We start from the raw sequence: 23036 nt of genomic DNA on the forward strand, positions 1-23036 counted from the left end.
AAGCAGTCACTGCAAGCATTTTTGCCAGTTTTGACAAGTACCATGCTCGTTCTCAGTAGGTTTCTAATAATACATGATTAGATTGACATGCAATTTGACATGCATTTTTTTTCACTTAGTGGATATTCAATAGATATTGCTTGGCAGCCAGTGTATATGTTATCATCTTGTTCCACACAGAACCTGTCAGCCATAACACTAGCTCATTGTGTTGGACTTTAGTTGGTTTAGATTAGATTCCCACTTCCCTGTTCACTCTCCTGGAAAAGAATTGTGTTTCTGCTTGAGTAACCTCCTTGGCAGTTCTGAAGGAAATTGTCTTTTAACGTCTGTCACCTGCTACATTGCATCATCGTGTCATCTCTCTGTACACCTATAATATCCTCTGTTACAGCAAAAGAGAAAATTTATGCTTTTTACTTTTTCATCTATTTTTGCATCAGAGATGAACTGTTTCACGTGGTTGGATAAGGAGACAAACAGTATAAATAATACCAAGGAATATCTTCTTGACTGATCACCAGGAGGGACAGACTCCATAATTTCTATTTCTGTTGGAAGTTCTCACCTTTAAAATATCTCATTTATTATATTCCAAATCCCAGGACAAATTTAACTATCATATATAATAGGATTTAATTATTTAGTTCCCCAAGCTTCCAATTACAGAGCAAATCTTCAGTGTGAAAGCTTACTGTTTCAAGACACAAGGTTCAGTCACTATGTTAAGGCCTGAAATTAATACAGGGCTTCATGATCAAGTTCTGTCACATTAAACATGTTGCTAATCTGACCCATGACTACTCAGAGATATGGTCAAATGAAATAGATTTCAGATTTGCACTGAGGAGATAACTCAGCCTGGAAAGTTTTTGTTATACAAGCATAAAGACCTGAGAAATGCAGGCAAAATGAATGTAACTCTAATCCAGTAGTGATAACAGCAGGTGGATCCCTAGAGTCCTCTGAACAGCCAGTCTAGCAAATTGGTGAGCCCAGGTAGAGTGAGAGATTCTGTCTCATTATATATAGTAAGTAGAATGACAGTAAACGAGACAATATTGGTTTTTATCCCCTATGACCACTTGCAGGCAACACTTCTACCCACAAAGGTGTACCTGAACATGCATGCATTCAACAATATAACACTGTACATACATACACAAAAGTACATGAAGAAATTTGTGACTTAATCTTACTTTGTGGTACACAATAAGCTTAAGACTCAATAAAGTTACTAGGTGAGAGATCTGGGACTAAAACCACATATACAAACTATTGTTTGTAAGTCCAGGAAATTTTTCAATTCTGTTGTTCTTTGAGTAGTTGGAGTGATAGCATGACAGTTGAGAAGATGTCTACTCCTTACTTGTTCTCAGTTCTTGAGGTTTTCGTCTGTGGTGACTTTTGGTCCTGATACCTCCTATGATACATGATTGATATATGATGATATATGATATGTGATATGTGATATGTGATACGTGATATGTGATACGTGATATGTGATATGTGATACATGATATATGATATGATATATGATATACGATATATGATATATGATATACAATATACGATATATGATACCTCCTATACATTATCACACATACTTCTTATCTCAATCCTGAAGTGGATAACTAGATCTTATCCTATTTGCTGGGTCCCATTTCTCTACTGTTTAACCACTTTGGCACTTTTCTTCCCCTTGTGTAGGTTCTGAGAAGCTACTTTTGTGCAAGAGCTGTAATTCTTCACTTGGGCTCTATGGCAACTGAAAGCAAAAAGTCAAGACTAACACAAGCGTCTTACAATCAGTTTTACAATGTCTTTCTCTCCATTCCCCTCAAAGAGTCACCTGAAAATTTTCTAGTCCTTCTACTAAGCCTGAAGCCCTCTGTCTTTTGGGAATAGAAAAGCCTCTCAGACAGATCAGCCTTGTGAAAAGCTCCCTCTTACATAAGACCAAGTATTTCAGGAGAACCAGACTGATTCTTCCTGTGACAAGGATATCTTTAGAACTAACCTGAAGAAGTAGAACAAAAGTAAAAGCAGTACCAGGCCACCAAGGACTGCCTAGTTACGTAGAACCCCCTCCTCACCCCCGTTCTCCCTATGTGTAAATCAGAAGCTCAAGTCATACCAGAATGTACTGACTGCTTGACTTTCCTACATGGTCATTTATGTTGTCATAGTTTCCTGTTATTTCCTGTTGTTTGCTTCATCTAGGGATGGGACCAATCCAGCCTGATAGAGTGTGAAGAGAAGAATGGATTGCGACAAGGTATTTGTGTTTGATGTGCAGCTCATATTTGGCTGTGATTTGGAGGCAAAATTAATAAATAGGAGAAGAGGAGGAATAATATCTTTTCATTGTCATAATAACTGTGTATATGGGTGATAATGTTTACTTAATGAGAAAAACTTGAAATGGCAGGAGAAAAAAAAAAGCCCTTAACATTATTCTGGCCATATTGTCTGTATTATTTATTGGATGGAGTCAGTCATGCTTAGGTAATAATAATAGTTAATAATAATTAAGAGCACTATCAAGCAATGAGAAATAGAAATGTAAATGTATGTAGAATATACTTTAAGCTCTAATATTCGATGAGATCAACTTGGGAAACTTAACAGAAATAGTTTAAGTACAGTGTCCTGGCCTACTTTAATGAGGATTATGTAGGGAATATGTCTAACAGAATAAGCTGACATTGATGACATGTTAAACAGTGGAAATCTTAGAGAAGGAGGAAATGGTTAATTACACCCAGTCCTGTTGAGAAACAAATGAAGAGAGGCAGCCATTGTGAACAGCACCATGAGATCCTCCTAGCAGAGCCATAAAATGAATACTGAAAGAGATGTCAGGTAAGAACAAGCCTGGAGATTATGTTATCAGGTTAGGGTTCTGTCTATGAAAGCACTGAGAAATCTTTGTTCATCCTTCTTGTCTTTGATCATTATTTTCATTGTAATTCTAAAACTGTGGGCAGACAGCATATTTTGAAACCTCAATCTTAAGTGACCTTTTAAAGAAAACATGATAATTCTTGGAAGTTTATATTTGAAAAGCTTAAATGAATGTCTCATTTCATTTAAATAAAGCTGGATGTTAAAAATCAATATAGAATTTAATGTATTACAATTTTCATTGAATTGATTGATAGGTTTACTACCATATCAAACAACAATGACAATAACCAAAACATAAAAATACATTTTATAATTAATGGGAACTTAATATTACCCAGAAGAACCTGTTATTACATATCTAGTAAATATATTTATATATAATATATGAGTAAGATCATCTATAAATATTGGGCTAATCACATACACAACACATACCTAAACACACACTCACACACACAAATATTCACAATATCCTCCATCACTATTAATCAAAATCTTTGAGATATGGTAATTAATTTCATGGTTGATAAAATATCAACATGTTTTTACCAAGTATCTGGTGTAGTTGTCAAGGAAAGGGTATTTGCAAATGAATAGTGTACTAATTTCAACATTGGGGAATTAAACTTTTAAAAATCAGGTCTTAACTAAATTCCCAAACAATAATAATTTATAGTCAAGCAGTGCTGACAATGGAAATGAGGAGGTGACAACACACTAAGGGGTCACCGTGGGAGGCCTACTATGGAGAGGATGGCTGGCCATGTAGCTAGTGAGTGTGACTAGTATCAGTAAGAAAACTACGAATTCAAAGAAGGCCAAAGACATAGCTCAGTGGGTAAGTCCTTGCTGTAAGTCTGACAATCTGCGCGTTCCAAATGGTGGGAAATGGGAACTGACAGCAGCAAGTTCTCACTTGCTGTAAGTCCTTGCTGTAAGAGTGACAATCTGTGCGTTCTCGGATCTACACACATGTGTAAAAGCATGTGTGTGCATGCATACACAACATAAACAGATGCATAAATTTTAAATAAATTTCAAAAGGAGGTTTCAGGTGTCTAGCAAGAAGTGGTTTCTGTCACCAGCATATTATATCTACCCACTATACAAATGCAAAATGACTTTCATGAAACAGAATGAGGGGAAGAAAGTCTTTCGTTTTGGACTTTTTGTATAACTAATATCTTATATTGTGCTTATATTTTACATTCATTTTCTCCCTCATAGTTGAAATTAATAAAAATAGTGTATTGAGCACTTGCTGTGTGCAAAGCACTTTACTGATGTTCCCTTAAGCATATTGCTACAGGATAAAAAAAAGTCTCAAATGATTTAATCCTTAGGTTAGATTGAATACATTGATCAAATGCTATTGCTGTGTCCCAACAGATGTGGACAACCCAAAATATTGCATTCGTACCAGCTCGTGACCCCCATCTTCATCGAAGTCCTCCTCTACCCCATCAGTCATCTCTCCTCCATCCGCTTCTTGCCCTCCTTCAGCAGGCTCCTCTGTGGAGTGGTCTGCATTCTCTGACACACATTCGTCTTGGATCAGCTCTATACTCTCCTCCAATTGCTTCTTCTGAGCTTCTAGGAGGGGAGAAAGCAGATGACTACTACCTTGGCTTGCTCGTAAGTCATTTGGAAAAACCATGAAAAAACCAGGGAACTCTTAAAAGGGGTGAGCTGTGAACAGCATGGAAAAGATAGGGATATCTTCAGTAATTTATTCAGTCATTTAATTACATGCATATATTTGTGTGTTGTTACATGTAAGTGAATTTATTTAAAACTGAAATTGGCAAAAATTAGGGAGGATATATATATATATATGTATATATATATATGTATATATGTATGTATAGGATATATATCCTACCTGCAAATGTAAATATAACCTGCCTGCAAATGTAAATATAACCTGCCTGCAAATGTAAATATATATATTTACATTTGCATACTGATCTTCCTAAATATTTCACTTTATATGATACTCTGAGAAGGAGCATCTCTCTGATGAAAAATTCTTATGTCAGACTGTCAGGATTTATTGCTTAGTGGGAATGTAGTGCTTTAGAAGGAAGAAATGATTCATCCACCATTTGATTATTTTCCTTTTTTATTTAACATATGATAAACACTTCCTAAGCTTTTAAGATTTGATGCACAAAATAGAAATGCTAGTATAGTGGTTTGCAAATAGTAAGTGCTCAACAAATGAAGGTACAGGCCATACTAACAGACCCCTCCAGTTTCCAGGATTGATGCACTACAGTCCTGGAGTACAGAAGTTCATACACAGGATTCATGCTGACCTATTGTAGTTACTTTTCTATGGGTTTTTTTCTCCTATGAACATTCCAAGATGCACTGGACACACGAGATCATATCATGTTTCTTTTTCTGCAAGTTTTCCCTGTGTGCTCACAACTCTTAAACGTTATGCTGTTTTCACCAATTTTGCTTACTGTTATTTTGTTAAACTATCATTCCACTGTTTGGCTTGAGCTTTATATAGGTTTCATGTTGAGCTTGCTTATTCATCTTTCATGACAGTAAATATACCTTAGAGAGTAAATATCTGGGATATTCATTTCCTATTCTTTTCAAAATGTGTGTTAAGAGGAAACTATCCATTGAGCTATAAACTTTGATTAAATACAATAAGCATTTTAAAGTTTCTCATATAAATATATGTGTAACCTTTTCTACATATTGCTGAATATCATCACAGAAAGTTCTTCTATAAATAATTTCTTCTATAAGTAATTTCTTCTGTAGAAAAATTATTTCACTTTAATTCTACAAATAATAAAGGTGATTAAATGCTAGGCAGATAGGTGACGTGTGTCCTGCCCCCTACCAGAAGACAGTGCTCCAATGGCATTTAGGTTACTTAGTGGCACTGAAAATACCGAGTTTCCTTCTAAGTTTTGCTATATGATTACATCACATCAATACATAAAGTTTGCCCTGAATATTAACAATGTGTAATGTGGAAAATATTTTAAAGAATTGTAATGCAATTTTGATAATTGCATCAAAAGGAGGCATTACATTCTCATTGTTTTTGTGTGTGTATATATATATATATATATATGTGTGTGTGTGTGTGTGCCCACATACATATGTGTGTATATATATATGTATACGTATATGTGTATGTGTATGTGTATGTGTATATGTGTATGTGTATATGTGTATATGTATATATGTGTATGTGTATATGTATATATATGTGTGTATATGCATATATATATATATATATATATAATCTTCAAACCTCAACTGTAACCACAGTTTCTGTTTGGATCAAGGAAAGGAATGGTGGTTAAAAATCTTGCACATGTCAGGCCTTGTTCCAATAAAATTATAACTATAGTACATAGTTATAGTAGGCATCTTAAAACGGCCTATGTTTTTCCTAATACATTCAAAGAATCTATGTGTAAGATTTTTATCCATGTATTTATCAGCCTCAAAGATCTTAGAGCATGTAGGTAATGCGTCAAGAAAGGCTTCATCTCCACACGTGTGCATGGTAGGCCGATGAAGCTGTGAGTGTGTAGACATTTTCTTTTTCTCTGCCAATTATGTGATTTTTACCATGGAACATCCTCTGAGGCTTAGAAAGTAGTTATTATATTACTAGCCTTGTTTTCTTGTCTCTTGTTTTCTTTTTCTAAATCTAGGTAATTTTTATTCACATTAAATTGGATCTTCTGTTGTCTTATCAATGTCTCAGTGTTTGAACTCTGTAATATGACCACTTTACTCTCAAAGTCTGTTCCAGACCCAAACTGAGGTCTATTTCCAGGCAATTAATTGATATGGTCTTTTGTTATTTGATATGTCTTACAAGTAGAAGTGATGCTATAAGTTATTAGGATATATGATGTAGAGTGCATATTTTGTTTGTTACTATTCCTATGAATTGTAGTTTTCTTCTCTAAAAGGTGAGCTAAAGTTTAACATTGAATTCCCCAAAATAGCAATTCTTTGAATGACAAAAAGATGTGACTTTGCCTTTTAACTGCAGGGACCACAAAAACACATAAGTTTAGAAGCTCAAAACAATTCTAAAGTGCAACCTTTATTGATTATTTGATTACTATACAAATTGCCCTTGTCAAAAATATCTATTTCTGATTTTTAAGAACTTATTGAAACGATGTTGTGTCTTGGCTTTCACATGACCTTCCTATTTCTGTTTAAATAAGCATATATTAAGTTACTTGCTTTCTTTTATATACACAATATACATGTAATTCCATGAAGAATATACTTTAGAATGAGTTTACAAAGACAACAGTGTATTAACATAGTTCAAGGCTTGAAAGACAAACCTGTAAGTTATTCTCACCCATTTGTTCATTTACTTGAAAGCTTTAATTCTTAGAAGATATTATCTGGGTTGAAAACATGAAACATTAATTATGATGGCAATCAATTCATGGGAGTTTAACAGAAATGAGGCCAGTCTGCATTTTTGTAAAGTATGCTTAGCATAGATGTTTATCATTGGCTCAGTGGGAAGTGTCACATATACTGAACAATTATAGGATCCTTGAATTAATCACACATGAAAGCACAGTTGTTCATTAAGCTGCTGTTTGCAGCTGAATGATCAATTTTCCTTCCTCAAAAAACCTTGTTGAAATTGAAGTAAAAGAACTAACTCTGCTTTTCAAATATTTAGTTTATTTCTTTTAGAAAAGAATAACATTGTTTAGCTAATCTAAATTTTGTAGTGTTTTTTTATATGCAAAATTCTTTTTGTGTGAACACATTAAAAGAGGCATATGTATGCATTGTGTGTGTAAATTCATAGTTATCAGTTGAGATTCTTTGTGGTAGAAATATTTGTTTATATCTTTTTATTCCATTTTTTCTTTCTGTTTTCTAGTTCACAGCCTTACATGGAAACATTTTCTGAATATATTCATGAGTTGTATGGAATAAAATAATAAAAAACTCTGTTTCAATTTCAATTCTTCCAAAACTAATAAAATGGCAGCTGAATTTGGCACCATAGTAGCAAAATAGAAGTTCTGAAGAATGAAAATGAATATTCCTGCCACATCCTGTACCAATGCTCATCACTAGGAAGCAGATGGAGTATGGAGCCTGAAGTATTCTTAGAGGAGAACCTTTCATGGTTATATTGACAGTTCTGCAAAAGAAAAATAACCCTCTCTGTTGGGTTATTATGTCAAAGTGATGGATTTATTCTTGAGCAGAGAAATGAGTTAGTATTACAATTTTGTTTAGACATATGGATGAGGACTGCAAAAGCTAGCAGTTAATGATAAAAATAAAATGCAGTGATATCTCAATTATAAAATTATTACAGAAAGAAAATATTTATAATAACTACAAGTTAGTGAGATAGTGAGTTCTAAAGTGCTGAACATGCAATAGTCCTATGCATTAGTCCTTGAAACAAACTTCAGCAAAATAGTATTGCTCATTTTATACACAGAGAAACTGAGGCATAAATAAAGTATATAAGAGTAAGAATCCACAGAAGACTTTTGCCTCAACAGCCTCTGTTCTCTCTTAATGAATTGTAAGATGCAGAGGAGTTTATCAGACATGTAAGAAAAGAATACTTTGAATTACTTCAAATGGAAAATAATCTTCAAGTTCTAGAATGAAGAAATATGTTTAGTTAGGGAACATATTTTAGTCAAATAATGACTATCAAAGGAAAAGAAATGCAAATAATTGGTATTTCTGATCAAGAGGAAATATTTAAGACTTCAAATGACATGAAAAGAAATCATTTGATGTTAAATTTCTGTCCTCATATTAAATTTTTTAAAAAATATCTAATTTTATTTCAAAAGCTGTATATGATCCAGGAAACAAGTTACAATTGTTGCGACTTATCATCAAAGCATTTTTATTAAATTGCATTTTCTCCACAGTTATTATAAATATGACTGAAAATTGGTTGAGTTAGAAATTAAGCTTTTGACATGCTGGCTTAATTGGTAGATAATTACCAGCTGAACTGTACTTAGACAACAGAAAAAAAATTGTTGTTACAAAAGCACTCCCACTTTTTATTACTGCCAAGACAGTATTGTATAATCAATCTTCTGCAGGCCAAGTTGAAGCTTACTTTTTAAATATTCTATTTTAAACAGCTATATGAGCTTTAATTCAATGATTTAAAATGCTACTGATAAATATTCAATTATGAATGATATTAGTAACAAACATAAATTTTAGGAAAATTACATATGAGAAATATATTTTGATTAAAATTTCAGTTATCTAAATCAAATTTTTAGGGAACAACCCCAAGTTGTTCACCCAAAAAAAATCACTAAAATTTTAATGTGACTCATTTGAAAATTAACAAATTATTATGCTTACTTAAGCATTATAATTTTGAATGAGATATTGTTACTCTCATATTGTAAATTTTATGAGAAATTTCCCACATGTCTGAGAACCAGACAGTTACATTCAATCTCTATGAGGTATGCACCTAATTTTGTCTCACTCTTGTCTGTGGCCTTCTGTTTAAATATTATGAATTTACTTGCCACATGGAGGATGAGTCAGAGAGGAAAGAACCAAGAAGTGATGTTTCTTAGGGAGTGAAAATACATTAAGTGTATTGTGGTGATGGTTACACCACTCAGTAAAACTGTCAAGGTGCTGGATTATAGGCTTTGAAGTGAAGCATATGTGAAATGCGCATCAACAAGGCATTAAAGCATTGTGAGCAAGGGAGACAGGTTCAACACTGGACACTAGCAGCCACCTTGGGAAAATCAGAGCTATGGAGTGGGGGAATCTAACAAAGGTCAGATTGGGAAACACTGGTTATCAGAATAATAGAAGATAATGCTCAAGTTTGTAAATGGAATTGACAAGATTTACAGAGTAGTTATGGGACACAGACAGGACACAGAAGAAAATAAGATCTAAACTGAAGTAAAGACATAATGACATAATATTTCTCACCAAGAAAGTAATTGTGTTTCCTTGCATTTATCAGAACTTTATATAATCTTTTTGCCACCCCAGCCACAGACTCCCTCTTAGAATCTTCACTTTGAAAATGTTCGATTATTTCTTCTTCCTTTGTTTGTCTGAGATATGTATATTGTCCACTTACTAATGTTCTCAATATCTAGGACCCTGCCCTCCAACAAGTCATCATCATATGGATGGATAGACTCCATCTCTCAGTCTATTTGGAGAGAAGAGCTCTATTTTGCTATAGGCAACTATCAATCACAATTCGCCTAACCACATTGGCCAGGAGCTGGTAACACTTTCCCGCATAGCTCCTGCAGTTTCTGTAACATTCATACATCTTTCACCCTGATCTTTAATCAATTGAGTTATATGTTGACATAAACTCAATGTCTCATAGACGTTTATTGGTCAAGTAATTTATACTCACTCTCCATCTCCCTAGGATTGTATTGTAAGCTACATTTTGTCAATTCAATTTTTAGTTTTTACTTTAAGCTTGTAAATGTTTTGAGCAGCTAAGCTGTGAGTATATACTAAGTACTCTCTTCCTGAACTTACTTTAAAAAGACTATTTTTTCACTTATAATTTACTCATAATTAAAAATGCCCTGTTTTCAGTAAGTTAGTTTCAAGGGACCACTCTAAGGACTTACACAAATGTATCCCTTTCCCAGACAAATGTGCAAATATATCTCTACCATGTGTTATTTCCTCAACTTCTTTGCCTTTAAGTGTCTCCTCTCCTGATATTTGATGTGATTACTGGCTGATGTCTGTGACTTGTGTCCTTTGTCTGGCTCATGTCTCTGATCAAGCTTGAGTTCTGCAAAGCTTGTGACAAGTTTATCTCTTAGGATCTCCTCTACAGCCATCTCACAGATCCCTTTTGCCCAATTCATCACCAAGTGCCTGCCTTGGGAAAGCTGTATTTCCCCCCTTTACTTTCCTCTGTGTTTGTACTCAAGTGCATTTTCCTAGTACTGTCTGAGGAAACACTGTAGCAAAGCAAGTATGAAAATACAAGCTGGGTTTCTCCTTGAACTTAAACCAAGAACAATGCAGAAGTACTTAACCTTTTGCCAAATAAAAAATAAGAGTCAAAACTATAATCCTAGGGGATAAGGGCATCTTACAAATTCCTGAGAGACCTTGTTTTCTGCTCTAGAGAATGTGGAACCTAAGAGCATTGTGTCTGTGAATGAGGTAAACTAAAGTCTCATGAAAAAGGTCACTTTATTCAGAGTATCAGACAATTTTTACTCTGAGGGTTAAGAAGAGTCATATAAGCAAAGTATACAGTTATTAGAGCCAACCTCATGTACTAGCCAAGTTGCAAAGGACAAAAATATATTTTTCCATCTAGGTGAATAAATATATGTTAAGTCAGTAAAAAAAAAAGAAAGGAAAAAAAAAAGAAAATACAAGCTGGTAAAGGTACCTATCTTGCTTTTCTCTGCAAGATACTGAAACCCAACTCAGAGAAAATAGGCATGGCAAAAAAAATGAGAGAGAGAGAGAGAGAGAGAGAGAGAGAGAGAGAAAGAGAGCTAAAACCTAAAACACCTACCCAATCAGAAACTTCCATCTGTCTCTAAAAGATATTTTTTTTTATCCATTCATATATTTAATTTCATTTGCTTCTGAGGACACTTAGCTCCTCTTGCTTCAGGTGGACCACTTCTCTTGTGCTGGGCATTTGTAAATTGCTGAATGTACATATACTTCATTAAAGGTTCATATACCAAATTTCAATATGTATTGTAACATTGTAACATGCAATTTGCAGCTAAGTCTTTTGGTATCTTACATATCTGGAATACCTTTTATTCATCTTTATTCTTAGAAGTTTGTGTATTGGAAATAATTATTATGCTGTAAGGACTTTTACCAGTACATACAGGGCTTGTCTCTTATCTCTGTTTCTATCTCTGTCTGTTTCTGTCTCTCTGTCTTTGTCTCTGACTATCACTGACTCTCTGTCTCTGTGTCTCTGTATTTCTCTGTCTCTCTGTCTCTCTGTCTCTCTCTGTCTCTCTCTGTCTCTCTCTCTGTCTCTCTGTCTCTGTCTCTGTCTCTCTCTCTCTCTCTCTCTCTCTCTCTCTCTCTCTCTCTCTGTGTGTGTGTGTTTATGTGATTGTGTGTATGTGTTTTCGGTTTTCAGGGTAGCTGGTGAGAGGTCATATGCTCTGTCTTTTTCTCCTTTCCCTCTGTCATTTCCTCATTGCTTCAAGATTCTTACTGTCACAGTCTCTAGGATGAAGAGGGATGAGACAGGTTGCGTCTATGGCAGGCTTCAATTTGGCAGGTAAGGAGACCAGACCTAAAACTCTGCTGCCAAGAACTGGACAAGTCCAGGCAAGTCATTTTACAAAGTTCAGGCACCTAGCCATCTTGCCTAAAACAAGGACAATGGGTCGGCAAGTTTCCAGACCTCTCCTGTAACAGTTTCCAGTCCCCATGCCCAGGAAATGGAATGTCCCTAGAGATGGGGTAAGATAGTGGTCACCTACCACTGAATGCCCTAAATCTAGTCTGCAAGCTCATTTGGTTGTCTTTCTGTTTGGTAATAGGAAGATCACAGCATGATGGACTTCTGCAGAATAAAACACTCTTTACATTGACATACTATTGAGGTATCATTAGTAATGATACCATACTATTGAGGTATCATTCTTGGGCAAATCATGGATGCTTACAGAATAACACAATAACATGATTTTATTTGCATATATTTTTATACATTTCCTTAGGTACTCCATAGATTTTTTTCAGTCTGATTAACTATGTCCTGCAGTTTTGCTTTCTTTTTAAAATATGAGACTACATTTTGAATGGTCTTCCGCTTTTTTGTTCAGACCCCTGTTAGCTTTGTTCTATATTTTTATGTCCTTTACTTCTTCATGCCCAGGTCTATTATATAGTTTCTCCTGAGTTTCTTCATCTGTGCTCTCCAATTTATTTATTTATGTTAGCTCACATTAATTTCTATAAACTTTTATGTACCCTTTGAATATTGAGTTATATAGTTTTGTTGTAATTTTGTCAATATAGTTCTATCTCTCTGAGGATATGAATCAGTTATTGTTTTGTTTTAAAGGTTTTTCTTTTTCTGTGTATTTTGTTTCCTATGAGTACTTTGTTCTTTTCTTTTGGTGTTTGCTTTTCATGATCTCTTCTACCTGACAATTGTTTTTCATATTATGAGAGGACTATTAACATATTCATAGCTGCCATGGAATCTGAGAGGGGCTTTGATTCTTGGCTGTCTACTTGATGACTTCCTACAAGGCGCCATGCCAGCACTTCGAGTGTTTCTTCTTGAGTGTCTCTGGTTCCCAAATGACAATTCCCCTAGGATCCAATGAATGTCTAATAAAAATGTGTCATCTTTTCTTTTTCTCTTTTTCTCAAGTTTGCTTATTATCTATCGAGTCTGATACCTATTATTTTAGCTTTTCTCTAGAAATTTGTAGTCCTCTGTCAAATTATAGCAGAGGCAACTGAGAATGAGAAATTTGAAATTTTTGTTATTCCCCAGATTTTCATGCATTCCTATCTATTTCTGGGATAATTAGTATATGTAACTTAGAGCCCTGCTTGTGGAAATTCTGATATTAAAACTGGACTTGGACTATTAGAAGGCAGTAAGCTAGATACATAAATCTCCCATGGAATCTGAATTGTGAAATTTTATTCTGTTTTCATTATGGCAATGGGGCTTCGTTCAAGCAGTAAAAGAAAGAAGCCAAGTTCAAACCCCTGCATCTAACTGGAAGCATCACCTCTGCTGCAAATGGCCAGTGATAGCAGGAAGGTCCAGAATGGGAATCAGTGGTCACAACAGAGGCTGGAGAATGATATGCTCAGAATCCTCTTTGTTTGCATTCTTCAGACTGTTTGACTAGCCCTAGATGACCAGAGTTGAGAGATATTAATAGCCCAGGATACATAATAAACTTAAAAAAACAATCAAATAAATAACTTGCTGATATTACTTTAGGACGAGGATTAAGAGATGAATTAACCAAAACTTTAATTCAGCTTAAATGAACTCATAGATTAACCATGTGTTCAAATGCTTTGTAAATGTAGGAGTATTAAAAATCCTAAATGTTTAATTGACTGTTATATATGCATGGAGTTAGATAATGGGGAAAGAATGGCTAACTCAGGTAGAGCTAAATATAGCTAGACTCCTGTGTAGACAGACTACCAAAGGGTTGTTACAGAAAAATGTCATTAGTCATCAAGCAGGTTTAAAAAATGTGATTTGGATGAACAATGGTGTTAATTGTAGAGTTTTTTTTTTTTTAGCTCTAGAGGCAAGGCTGCTGCTCAAGCTTTAGTTACTCTTTTCAGACTAAATCTAGACCAAATAATTTCCACAGTCTGGGATGGAAATGTCATTTTAATGTGTATTGATTCTGCTGATTGTGTGCTGCATGATCTCTCTTTCTTATAGTTACCTTTCCTGGTTATATTATACCATATTGTAAGCCAGCCATATAGCCATATAAATTGTGTATGTGTGAGTGTGTGTGTGTGTAATAATATACATTTAGTTTCTTCTAAAGAATCATCTAAGAATGAGATGCAGTTATAGGCTAAACTGATATAAAGTGCTAATTGTTGTTTTCCATAATCTATGTTCATCGAATCTTTCAAATGTTTCATTCAGTAGAAAAACAATATATGCATGGTAGAATCATAGTAACCATAATTTTAAGTGTTTGGATATGCATTTCAGGGCATTGTTGATTCCTGTAGTTTAAAAGGTCTCAAGCCTTGCTACACATATGGTAAGAGTAAATGACATTGCAATGGATAAAGAAGATAAGGAAGATATGACCTTATATGTAGAAAGATTATAATGTCAAAATGAAGAAACATAGATAGCTCTTACAAGCAACTTGTGGTGTAGACAGTTCCTTGAAATATGACTGTGATTTGTAGTGATTTTGTCTGAAAGTTTGATAATTTGCTTTGAAGTCAGTGGGGAAACAATCCCTGTATTGCTCCCTCAGAACCTACCCCATGTGGGCCCAATGCACACTCCACAATCTGTGGCATTTTCTTCCTAGTCATCTGTTTCCTTGCTCCCACTCAATTTATGCTGGAAATATTCCTTATTGCATAGCTAATACCAATTCCGGGATGTGATATATAAAGAGTAATGATGAAGAATAAGTGCTAGCTACCCAGTAATTAGCTTTCAACTAATTAAGCATTAAAATTAGTGTCCCTGGATTTAATAAGGAGGCTTTGATTACCTTTTAATGAATTTTAATGCATTTTGCTCTTCTCTCCACAACACAGTATTATTAACTCTTTCCATATACCTCTGACTTCTCTCCATCAAGAAAATACAGGAAATGAAGAAGAAGATTGTATTATCTCTATAAATATCAATGCCACGAAGAAGACAGTTACAAGGACAATGAAGATACAAATTAAATGCCTTCATTTTCTTTATAACATGCAAAAGGAAGAGAGACACCAACAGCAAGGACAAGACTTGTCGTTTTGAAAGAAACAGTCTCATGACTGGAAAAAGTTTAAGATGAGCAAAGACAAGATGACAGCTTTTATAAAAAGAAAATCAGGGCTTGAATTAGAGTGTTAACATTTATAGATGATCTTCCAGCAGGATCTGTGGCAGGTATGAGTCATTGCAGGAAATCGGAAGGTATAATATGCTGGAATAAGGATCACATTTTTCTCTTTGAGGTGATTTATATTTAAATGAGTTCTCTGTAATCCTTTAAACTGAAGTGCAAATTGGTTATCAAAGTCTTTTGCTCTAAGGGTTGTTTTACATAATAATGAATTCTACAGAAGTTCCTCAAAGGGAAATATTGACTTAGGCAACATCATAAGATACTTCAGTTACAGCGACACTTTAGATTATCAGGGTAGACAATCCATCAAACCTTTTTACAACCCTAAATATCTTTACTGAAAAGTGTAGGCAACCGTAACTTTTCTCAGCATAAAATATGTGCTATTTTTTATAAAATAAAAAATATTTTTATTTTACTGCTATTTTTATAAAATAAAAAATAGAAAGTTTCAGTGAAAGTTGTTCAATGTAATCTCTCATGACTCTTTCATATTAACATGCTGGGGAGAGTTACTGACTTCTCTTTCTCTTAAAGAGATATTTTAAAACATAGGTTGAATTACCTTATTCTGATATGCTTTAGACTGGAAATGTTCCATAGCTTGGCCAGGAAATAGACTTCAGTTCTATGCAAGAGTCAACAGGCTGGTGGGCAGGCTTCTGCTTACTTTAGGTCAAGAGCTATAGGTTCCAGCCAGGAACCTTATGTTCCAAACAAGAGCCTCAGCCACAATTCTAGTGCCCACATGTTGTCATTATCTAAAAGTAGCCTAGTAGCCCCACCTCAGGAAAGCCAGAAACCCAGCTGTGGGGGATCCTGACACCCGGTCATAAGACCCAGGTAAGTCACAAATTGATTTATGACAGTGAACCTTTGTTTGCATTCTGTGAAAAAAGCTTAGATATAACAAAAGCAAAACAAAAAACAACAACAAAAACAAACAAACAAAACAAAACAGAAAACACCAACCAAACAAAAACTTTCCAAAATTATACTGTTCATTTAATTGATTTTTTTTTGCAATTAGAATTAAGGTGAATATTTTCTTTTTTTTTATTTGATATATTTTTTATTTACATTTCAAATGATTTCCCCCACTTTTCTGGCCCCCCACTCACACTTTCTTTATTGACTTTTAAGAAAATTAAATTCCTAGGATATGCCCCATGTGTATCTCAGCACCACACACACACACACACACACACACACACACACAAGCACACTCATATGCACATGTGCACACACATATGTACAGTTATTAACACAGTCCTTGGAAAAAGGGCACGGCCTGAGAGAAACACATACAGGACTAGAAACTCACCAGTCTCAAAATGCGGAACGCTCCTAGTTCATCCCAAACCTCATTTTTATGATCTTAATACAACATACAAAAACGCGTAAAAATGATCTTAGACTGTGGCTGGAAGCTATGCTCAGAATTCAAAAAGAGCCCTCTGACTGCTAAAGCAATAATCACTAATTTGGCCTGTGGTTGTCTGGTAAGGATGTTTCACAGAGTGAAATTTGGCTTTGTAACAATGGCCTTTGCAATTTCTTTTGTACTATGTTGTGGCTAAATTTAATGAAATGTGAATAATATATTCTCCTGACAACTCTCTCCATTATTCACCTTTATTTTCTTTATAAAGTACTTAATATTGAGATCAAAATTTTTAATTGTGATTCAAATATTATTTATTATTCCATTAAAATACTATCTTTATCTTAGAAAATTGGTTAATGTGTTCCAAAGTTAGTCACTTCTTTCTGTGCAATTCTTGGCTTACAGTGGTAGTTATTTGTGGCTTTGTGTTAACTTGGTGACTCAGCTGGTGTCGCTCTGGCCTGCATTCTATGTTACTGTTAGTGCTGGGTTAATTTTAACCTGTCTGGGGCCACAGATTCCTTCACACTTACCTGCTTCTGCCTTTTGCTGCTTCTCAATCTTCTCCAGGCGCCCTAGCAAGGAGTCAATTTTAGTTTTGATCTGGGTCAGTTCTTTCTTGATTGTCTGTAACTCGTCTGATTTCACTGGAAGGGGAAAGTGGAAAGAAAACAGGACATCAAACGGGCCACTTAGAATACAATTCAAGACACAGTGCTTCTCAAGATTGTCTTACAGGATTTCCAGTGAATCATCAGCTTCCTGTCACAGTTAGGCATCCTAAAATAGTACATGGATTTCTAATTAGAAATAAGGATTCTCAATGACATGGGAACCTGATACTCAGTGTACTCACTGAAGGTCACACGAAAGGAAGGATGAAGAATCTGACATTTTCAACAGAACAGTGCCATGCCGTGTCTTTACTTACTCAGGCAAGTAAGAGAATACACTTTCATAAAACTTCAATGTAAAACTGACTTGGCTTAAGGATTAGTGATATCTGTGTTAAGGCTACTTTGAATAACCACACTGTGAAATAAATACCTTGTTGTATGCCTTGGTATTGAGCCAGTTCACTCCTCCATCTTCAAGCACTAATAGCTAGACATCAGTGAAACTTTTAAGTCAGATATTTGAGTTATGATTGAAATAAAAGTATCATATTTGTCATTGAGAGAATATGATATTTTCGGAGCCCTATCTTAAAAGATAGTACATACCTATTCTTAAGCCACAACGAATTCTTCCTGACAAATTTTACTAGAATATAATTTGTGGTTTATTTATGTATATATTTTGAGATAATATATTAATGTGTTCTCAAGCTGTCCTTGAATACACTATACTTTTGCTTCAGTTTCCTGAGTACAGAAATTATATTCATTGATCTGGTTTCTAAAGAAAAGATAGGGCCTGTTATGAATGGGAACTTTTCATTTTTAAAGAAGCATTTCAAAAAAGCAACAAACGTGTCAGAATTTAACTCAACTGGTCGAGTGCTTGACTGACAAGCAAATGGCTCCAGGTTTGGTCCCCAGCCAAAAAAAAAAAAAAATCAAAAATCACAATCACATAAGAGAGACAATATGTCTTAATAGCTTGTTGCCATTTAAATTAAGCATTTTTAAGGGGCTTAAGAAAACTTCAGGATATATGCCCAAAAGATGTTCCATCCTACTACAAGGGAATTTGCTTAACTACATTTATGTAAGCTTTGTTCATCATAGCCAGAGACTGAAAATATGTTAGATGTCCCTAAACCAAAGAATGGATTTAAAAATGTGATACACATTGGAGTGTTACTCAGATGTTAAAAATATAACCATGAAATTTGCAGGGAAATGGATGTAAGGAAAAAAATCATCGTGATTGAAGTAACTCAGCCCCAGAAAGACACACATTTATGTATTCTCTTATAAATGAACATTCGTTGTAAAGTAATGGATAATCTTGTTACAATCCACAGACTCAGGGAGTCTAAGTGTTAGAATTTTGTCTAAAATCCATCCCACAGTTGCCTGGCAACAGCCAGGTAGACCTGGCCCACTATAAAAGGGGCCACCTGCCCCCTCCTCTCTTTCTTACTCTTTTACTCTTGCTTCTCTTGCCCTCTTGGGCTCTTCCTTTCCCCCTTCCCCTTTCCTTCTTTGTATTATCTTTATGTCAGTTTTATATTTGCCCTAGCTTAGATATTCTGAAGAGATTCTGAAAGCATTATTGCTAACTTTTAATTTCATATATTTGTCAATTCTAATATATGAAGTATTATACTATACACAATACAGTAGGTCTCAAAAGATAGAAAATGATTTTCCCAGTCCAAAATATACTTCCTCCTTATTAAATCAGAATTTGAAAGTAAATTTTTTCTAATGCAAAGTACTTTGTAAGATAAATACTGCAAGAAACAAGTCTCCTGCAAGCCCGTGATAGAACTGACCAACTACAAGAATGCACTTTCAACAATGACTCCCTCTGGATGTCAATTATTTCAGACATCAAAGTACCATTGTTAAATTGCAGCTAAATTTGAAAAATACCATCTGTCACTGTGAGAAATTGATTCGACTTTGAAGGATGACACTCATTTCCTTTGGTGGACACTTATTATGTAGTTTCACTTAAATCTATCAAATTTGATAGAAAATATTTTATCTGATAAAAGGTTGCAATAATAAAAACAGTACTGCTAAAAAACCAATGGAATGTATTTCTGAGGAAATAAGTTAATCCTTAGCTCTAACTGATTAATTTTAATATATCACACTAGAAAATAAAAATTGATAAATCACTAACATCTCACATTAAACCTTCATTAGAATACACCTAGACATTGGGGTTTACATGGTAGGAACCTGTAACTATCCAGAGAGCCAAGGTTTGAGGAATAGATTTACCACCATTATTTTGTAAGAACAGAGAAAGATTATATTGATATTTCAGTCTAATTAACATCATTGAAATTTATAAGGGTACTAATGAACTGAGTCTCCAACCATGTACAGAGAGACTGCCTTCCTCCTCCTGGAGTGAGAGCACCAAGGGCTGACAAGGGTCCTAAGAGCAGTCTGGATTAACAGTGCTTTCTGCCTCTCCCACAGATATGGAAGTCAATTCCTCATCTCAGTGCTGTATATGGAAGATGATCTATCCATGCCTAGGCAGTGAGCTTCAGTCCATCGTGTATACTTTTCCATCAGAATCAATATCTGCATCCAGATTTTTCTGGTTTTGTGCTGTCATGACACTTTCCTAGAGGGAAGTTCTCAGAGGAGCACCTCTGTAACCTCTCTCCCTCTTTATTTTTTACTCTTTCTCTCTGCTAACATTTGCTCTGTAACATATTACCCTGATGAATGCTAGCTCACTCACTGAGACAGGTGCTCCTTTGCTATTCTGTATTTGTAGAATGCCTCAAAGGTGCTATTATGTTTTTCCAAAACTAAATATTAAACAAGAATTAAACACAGTTGTGCATTTAATGTATCTGCATACACTTTCATTCATTCTCACTTGGCCTGTACCTTCCACTTAGTAGCCACTTTCAGACAGTTCCTGAAGGGATATTAATAAGGCAACAGCTTTATACATTATAGATTACACATAAACTGAAAATTTCCAGAATCTCTTCCCTTTCTATATCAAGAGAGATAAGAAGTACATTTATGAAAAGTGTTATTATGTAATTCCAAATGTCTTCAATGTGATTTGAGTTTCAAATGCTTGTGACACAACTGGTCACACTATTTTGTCATGCTTTGCAACCTCTAGGAGATGAGATATGACTGCATCAGTCAGTTCCTGGGGCTGGTTCTCACAGGTATGTTTGTCTTGTCTACTTCCTGTCTCACCCCTTTGGTTCTCTATAGTATGAAAAGTTATAAACTCACCTACCATAATGTTATGTTCAATACACTGGACCAAACATGGGAAACCCTCTGAGACCCTGAGTGAAAATTAGCCTGCCCCAATTTAAGTTGTTTCAAGAATATGATCACAGTATAGAAAAGTGATTAGTGTACAAACTCAACTGTTAAAAATGGTATTAATATCTAGAATCTTCTATGAGTCCATGTTCAACTTTCTACTCCATGTTTTCTCTAAGCCCACTTGTCATTAACAGAGCAGCTTCCTGTTAAAAAAGAAAGTTTGTTATCTCTCTTATCTGTTTGTGTTGTTGAAGTGATCTAAAACTGCTAGGCGACTTTTCTTTACCTTTGTAATTTTCATCCTCTTCCTTAGAGGAAATAGGCACAAACTTCTTAGTACCATGCTCAGAGCATCAATAGGACCTGTAAGTGGTGGAAGTCTTATTCATGCTATTATTATACTGTATTATTGTGCAAACATATTTCTTTAATCAAAGGTTTTTCTATCCCCCAAATGTATCTCTCAAAATCTGCCCGACATTTTAAGGGTTTAGACCTGTTTGCATATGAATTCCTCTTTTACAAATTCACCGAAGAGTGAGCCTCTCACCTGTAATCTTTTTAATGGTGCCTCACATTTACTGCTACACATTCACTGATTATTGACTTTTCTTTTACATGCCTGTATTTCACAGTAAATGATGCCTATCTTGAGTGAATAGCTCTTGATTAGGCACTTGGTATATCAACATCCCATTCTGTGTGTTTGGATAGTCTCCCTCAACCTTTTACTGATTAGTGAATTCCTTCTTTGAGGTTTAGGGATTGAATCCACCATTGTTTATTTTAAAACGTCTGTAATTACTTAAAGGGGGATGTTAAATCAAGTAAATTGCCAAAGAAAATTTGTATCTTGCCACAATAAATGGCATTCTGAAAATGTATAGGTAGAATTTGGGGCAGCTGTGGGACACAGGGTCAACTGACGATTGTTCACTTGCTTAGGCTCTAGAACTAAACTCTGTGAGAAGAGTGCCTTCAGATCTTTCCTTTCTATTATCAGTTTAACAACAGAACTTTGTCTTAGTGTCTGACACAGTAAACGAGTACTAGAACATTTTCAGCATGCATATATGTAGATGCGGTGATTTCATCCTAGTTTCAATAGCACATGTTATTTCATAACCTTTATATATGTGACAGGCAAGAATAATTAGAAAACAAAAATCTCCGTAGCTGACAAAGAAGGAGAGAATATGCAGCCAAGATATTCAAAATGTAAGTATCATTTAACTATAGTCATGTCTTGTCAAAATGTTAGGATGAAAGCAAATGACAGGAAAGCATGGTTTTGGTATCTAACCTTTTAACTTTTCCCTACATCCTTTAATTAATAATCCTTACATTTGAAGATACATTGGATAGGATAAAACGTCCTTTTTTAATAAGGTATGAAACAGTGACAGTAGAAAATTTTTTCTACTTTTTTTTGTTTTTTTTTTCTAATAATTGAAGCTATAATCACAATTCATGGCCATTCCTTAAATGTGTCATGAAGTCTTAGACTCATAACTTCTACCTGGAATACATCATTGAGTTCTGAAAGAGTTCCAACTTACCAACATTAAATGGGTCCTCATCTCCAATCCCATTCTTTAGCAAGTCATCCCTCTCCCAGCCTAACTTCTCTCAGATGTTGTTACTTCCACTTTCGTTTCTTTAAATGTTTATCTGTCAAGGTCACAATTTTTTACCTTAAGTGTTTCATATATTGCAGAAAAATATTAAGAGAAATGGATTATTTTAAGTTTCTTTCCCAGAAGCTACGGATACAGCACTGGACAGTAATGAGAAATTCCCTATAATTATCGAACTCTAACTCTGGATGGAAGAAGGCAATATATGCAGATAAGACAGAATTTAGAGCCTGATTTTATCATTAGATTTTTCATTTTACATGGAGTAAGTGGGAAAATTTTCAGTGATAACAGGATATTTCAACAAAAATCTCAGTGAAAGGAGGAATCAGGTAGAAGGAGATAAAGGCTGATTGTTGGGACCAATAAAGAGAAGAATAGTACACACACAGGATGGAGAAAGAATATAGGCAGATATTTTTAAAAGGAAATGAATATGGCTGGAGTAAAGTGAATAGGTAGAAGGAGACTCCAAGGAGCCAGTGAGTGAAGCAGAGTACAGAGATGAACATCGGTTTTGGTGCCACAGCAGAATTGTTAGACATCTGAG

The 23036-nt window shown here is 34.8% G+C and overlaps 1 protein-coding gene across 1 annotated transcript in view; it reads right to left on the reverse strand.

Moving 5' to 3' along the window:
* Window positions 1-4279: 4279 nt before the first annotated feature.
* Window positions 4280-23036, reverse strand: part of Ralyl (RALY RNA binding protein like) — a 381351-nt gene continuing 362594 nt past the window's right edge. Inside the window, exons 6-7 of the mRNA XM_052180983.1 lie at window positions 17451-17564; window positions 4280-4503 (exon numbers count right to left, since the gene is read on the reverse strand). Of these exons, the coding sequence (XP_052036943.1) occupies window positions 4280-4503; window positions 17451-17564 (338 nt within the window). The remainder of the gene's footprint in view (window positions 4504-17450; window positions 17565-23036) is intronic.

Source organism: Apodemus sylvaticus, chromosome 4 (genome assembly GCF_947179515.1).
Source record: "Apodemus sylvaticus chromosome 4, mApoSyl1.1, whole genome shotgun sequence".
Lineage (NCBI taxonomy): Eukaryota > Metazoa > Chordata > Mammalia > Rodentia > Muridae > Apodemus > Apodemus sylvaticus.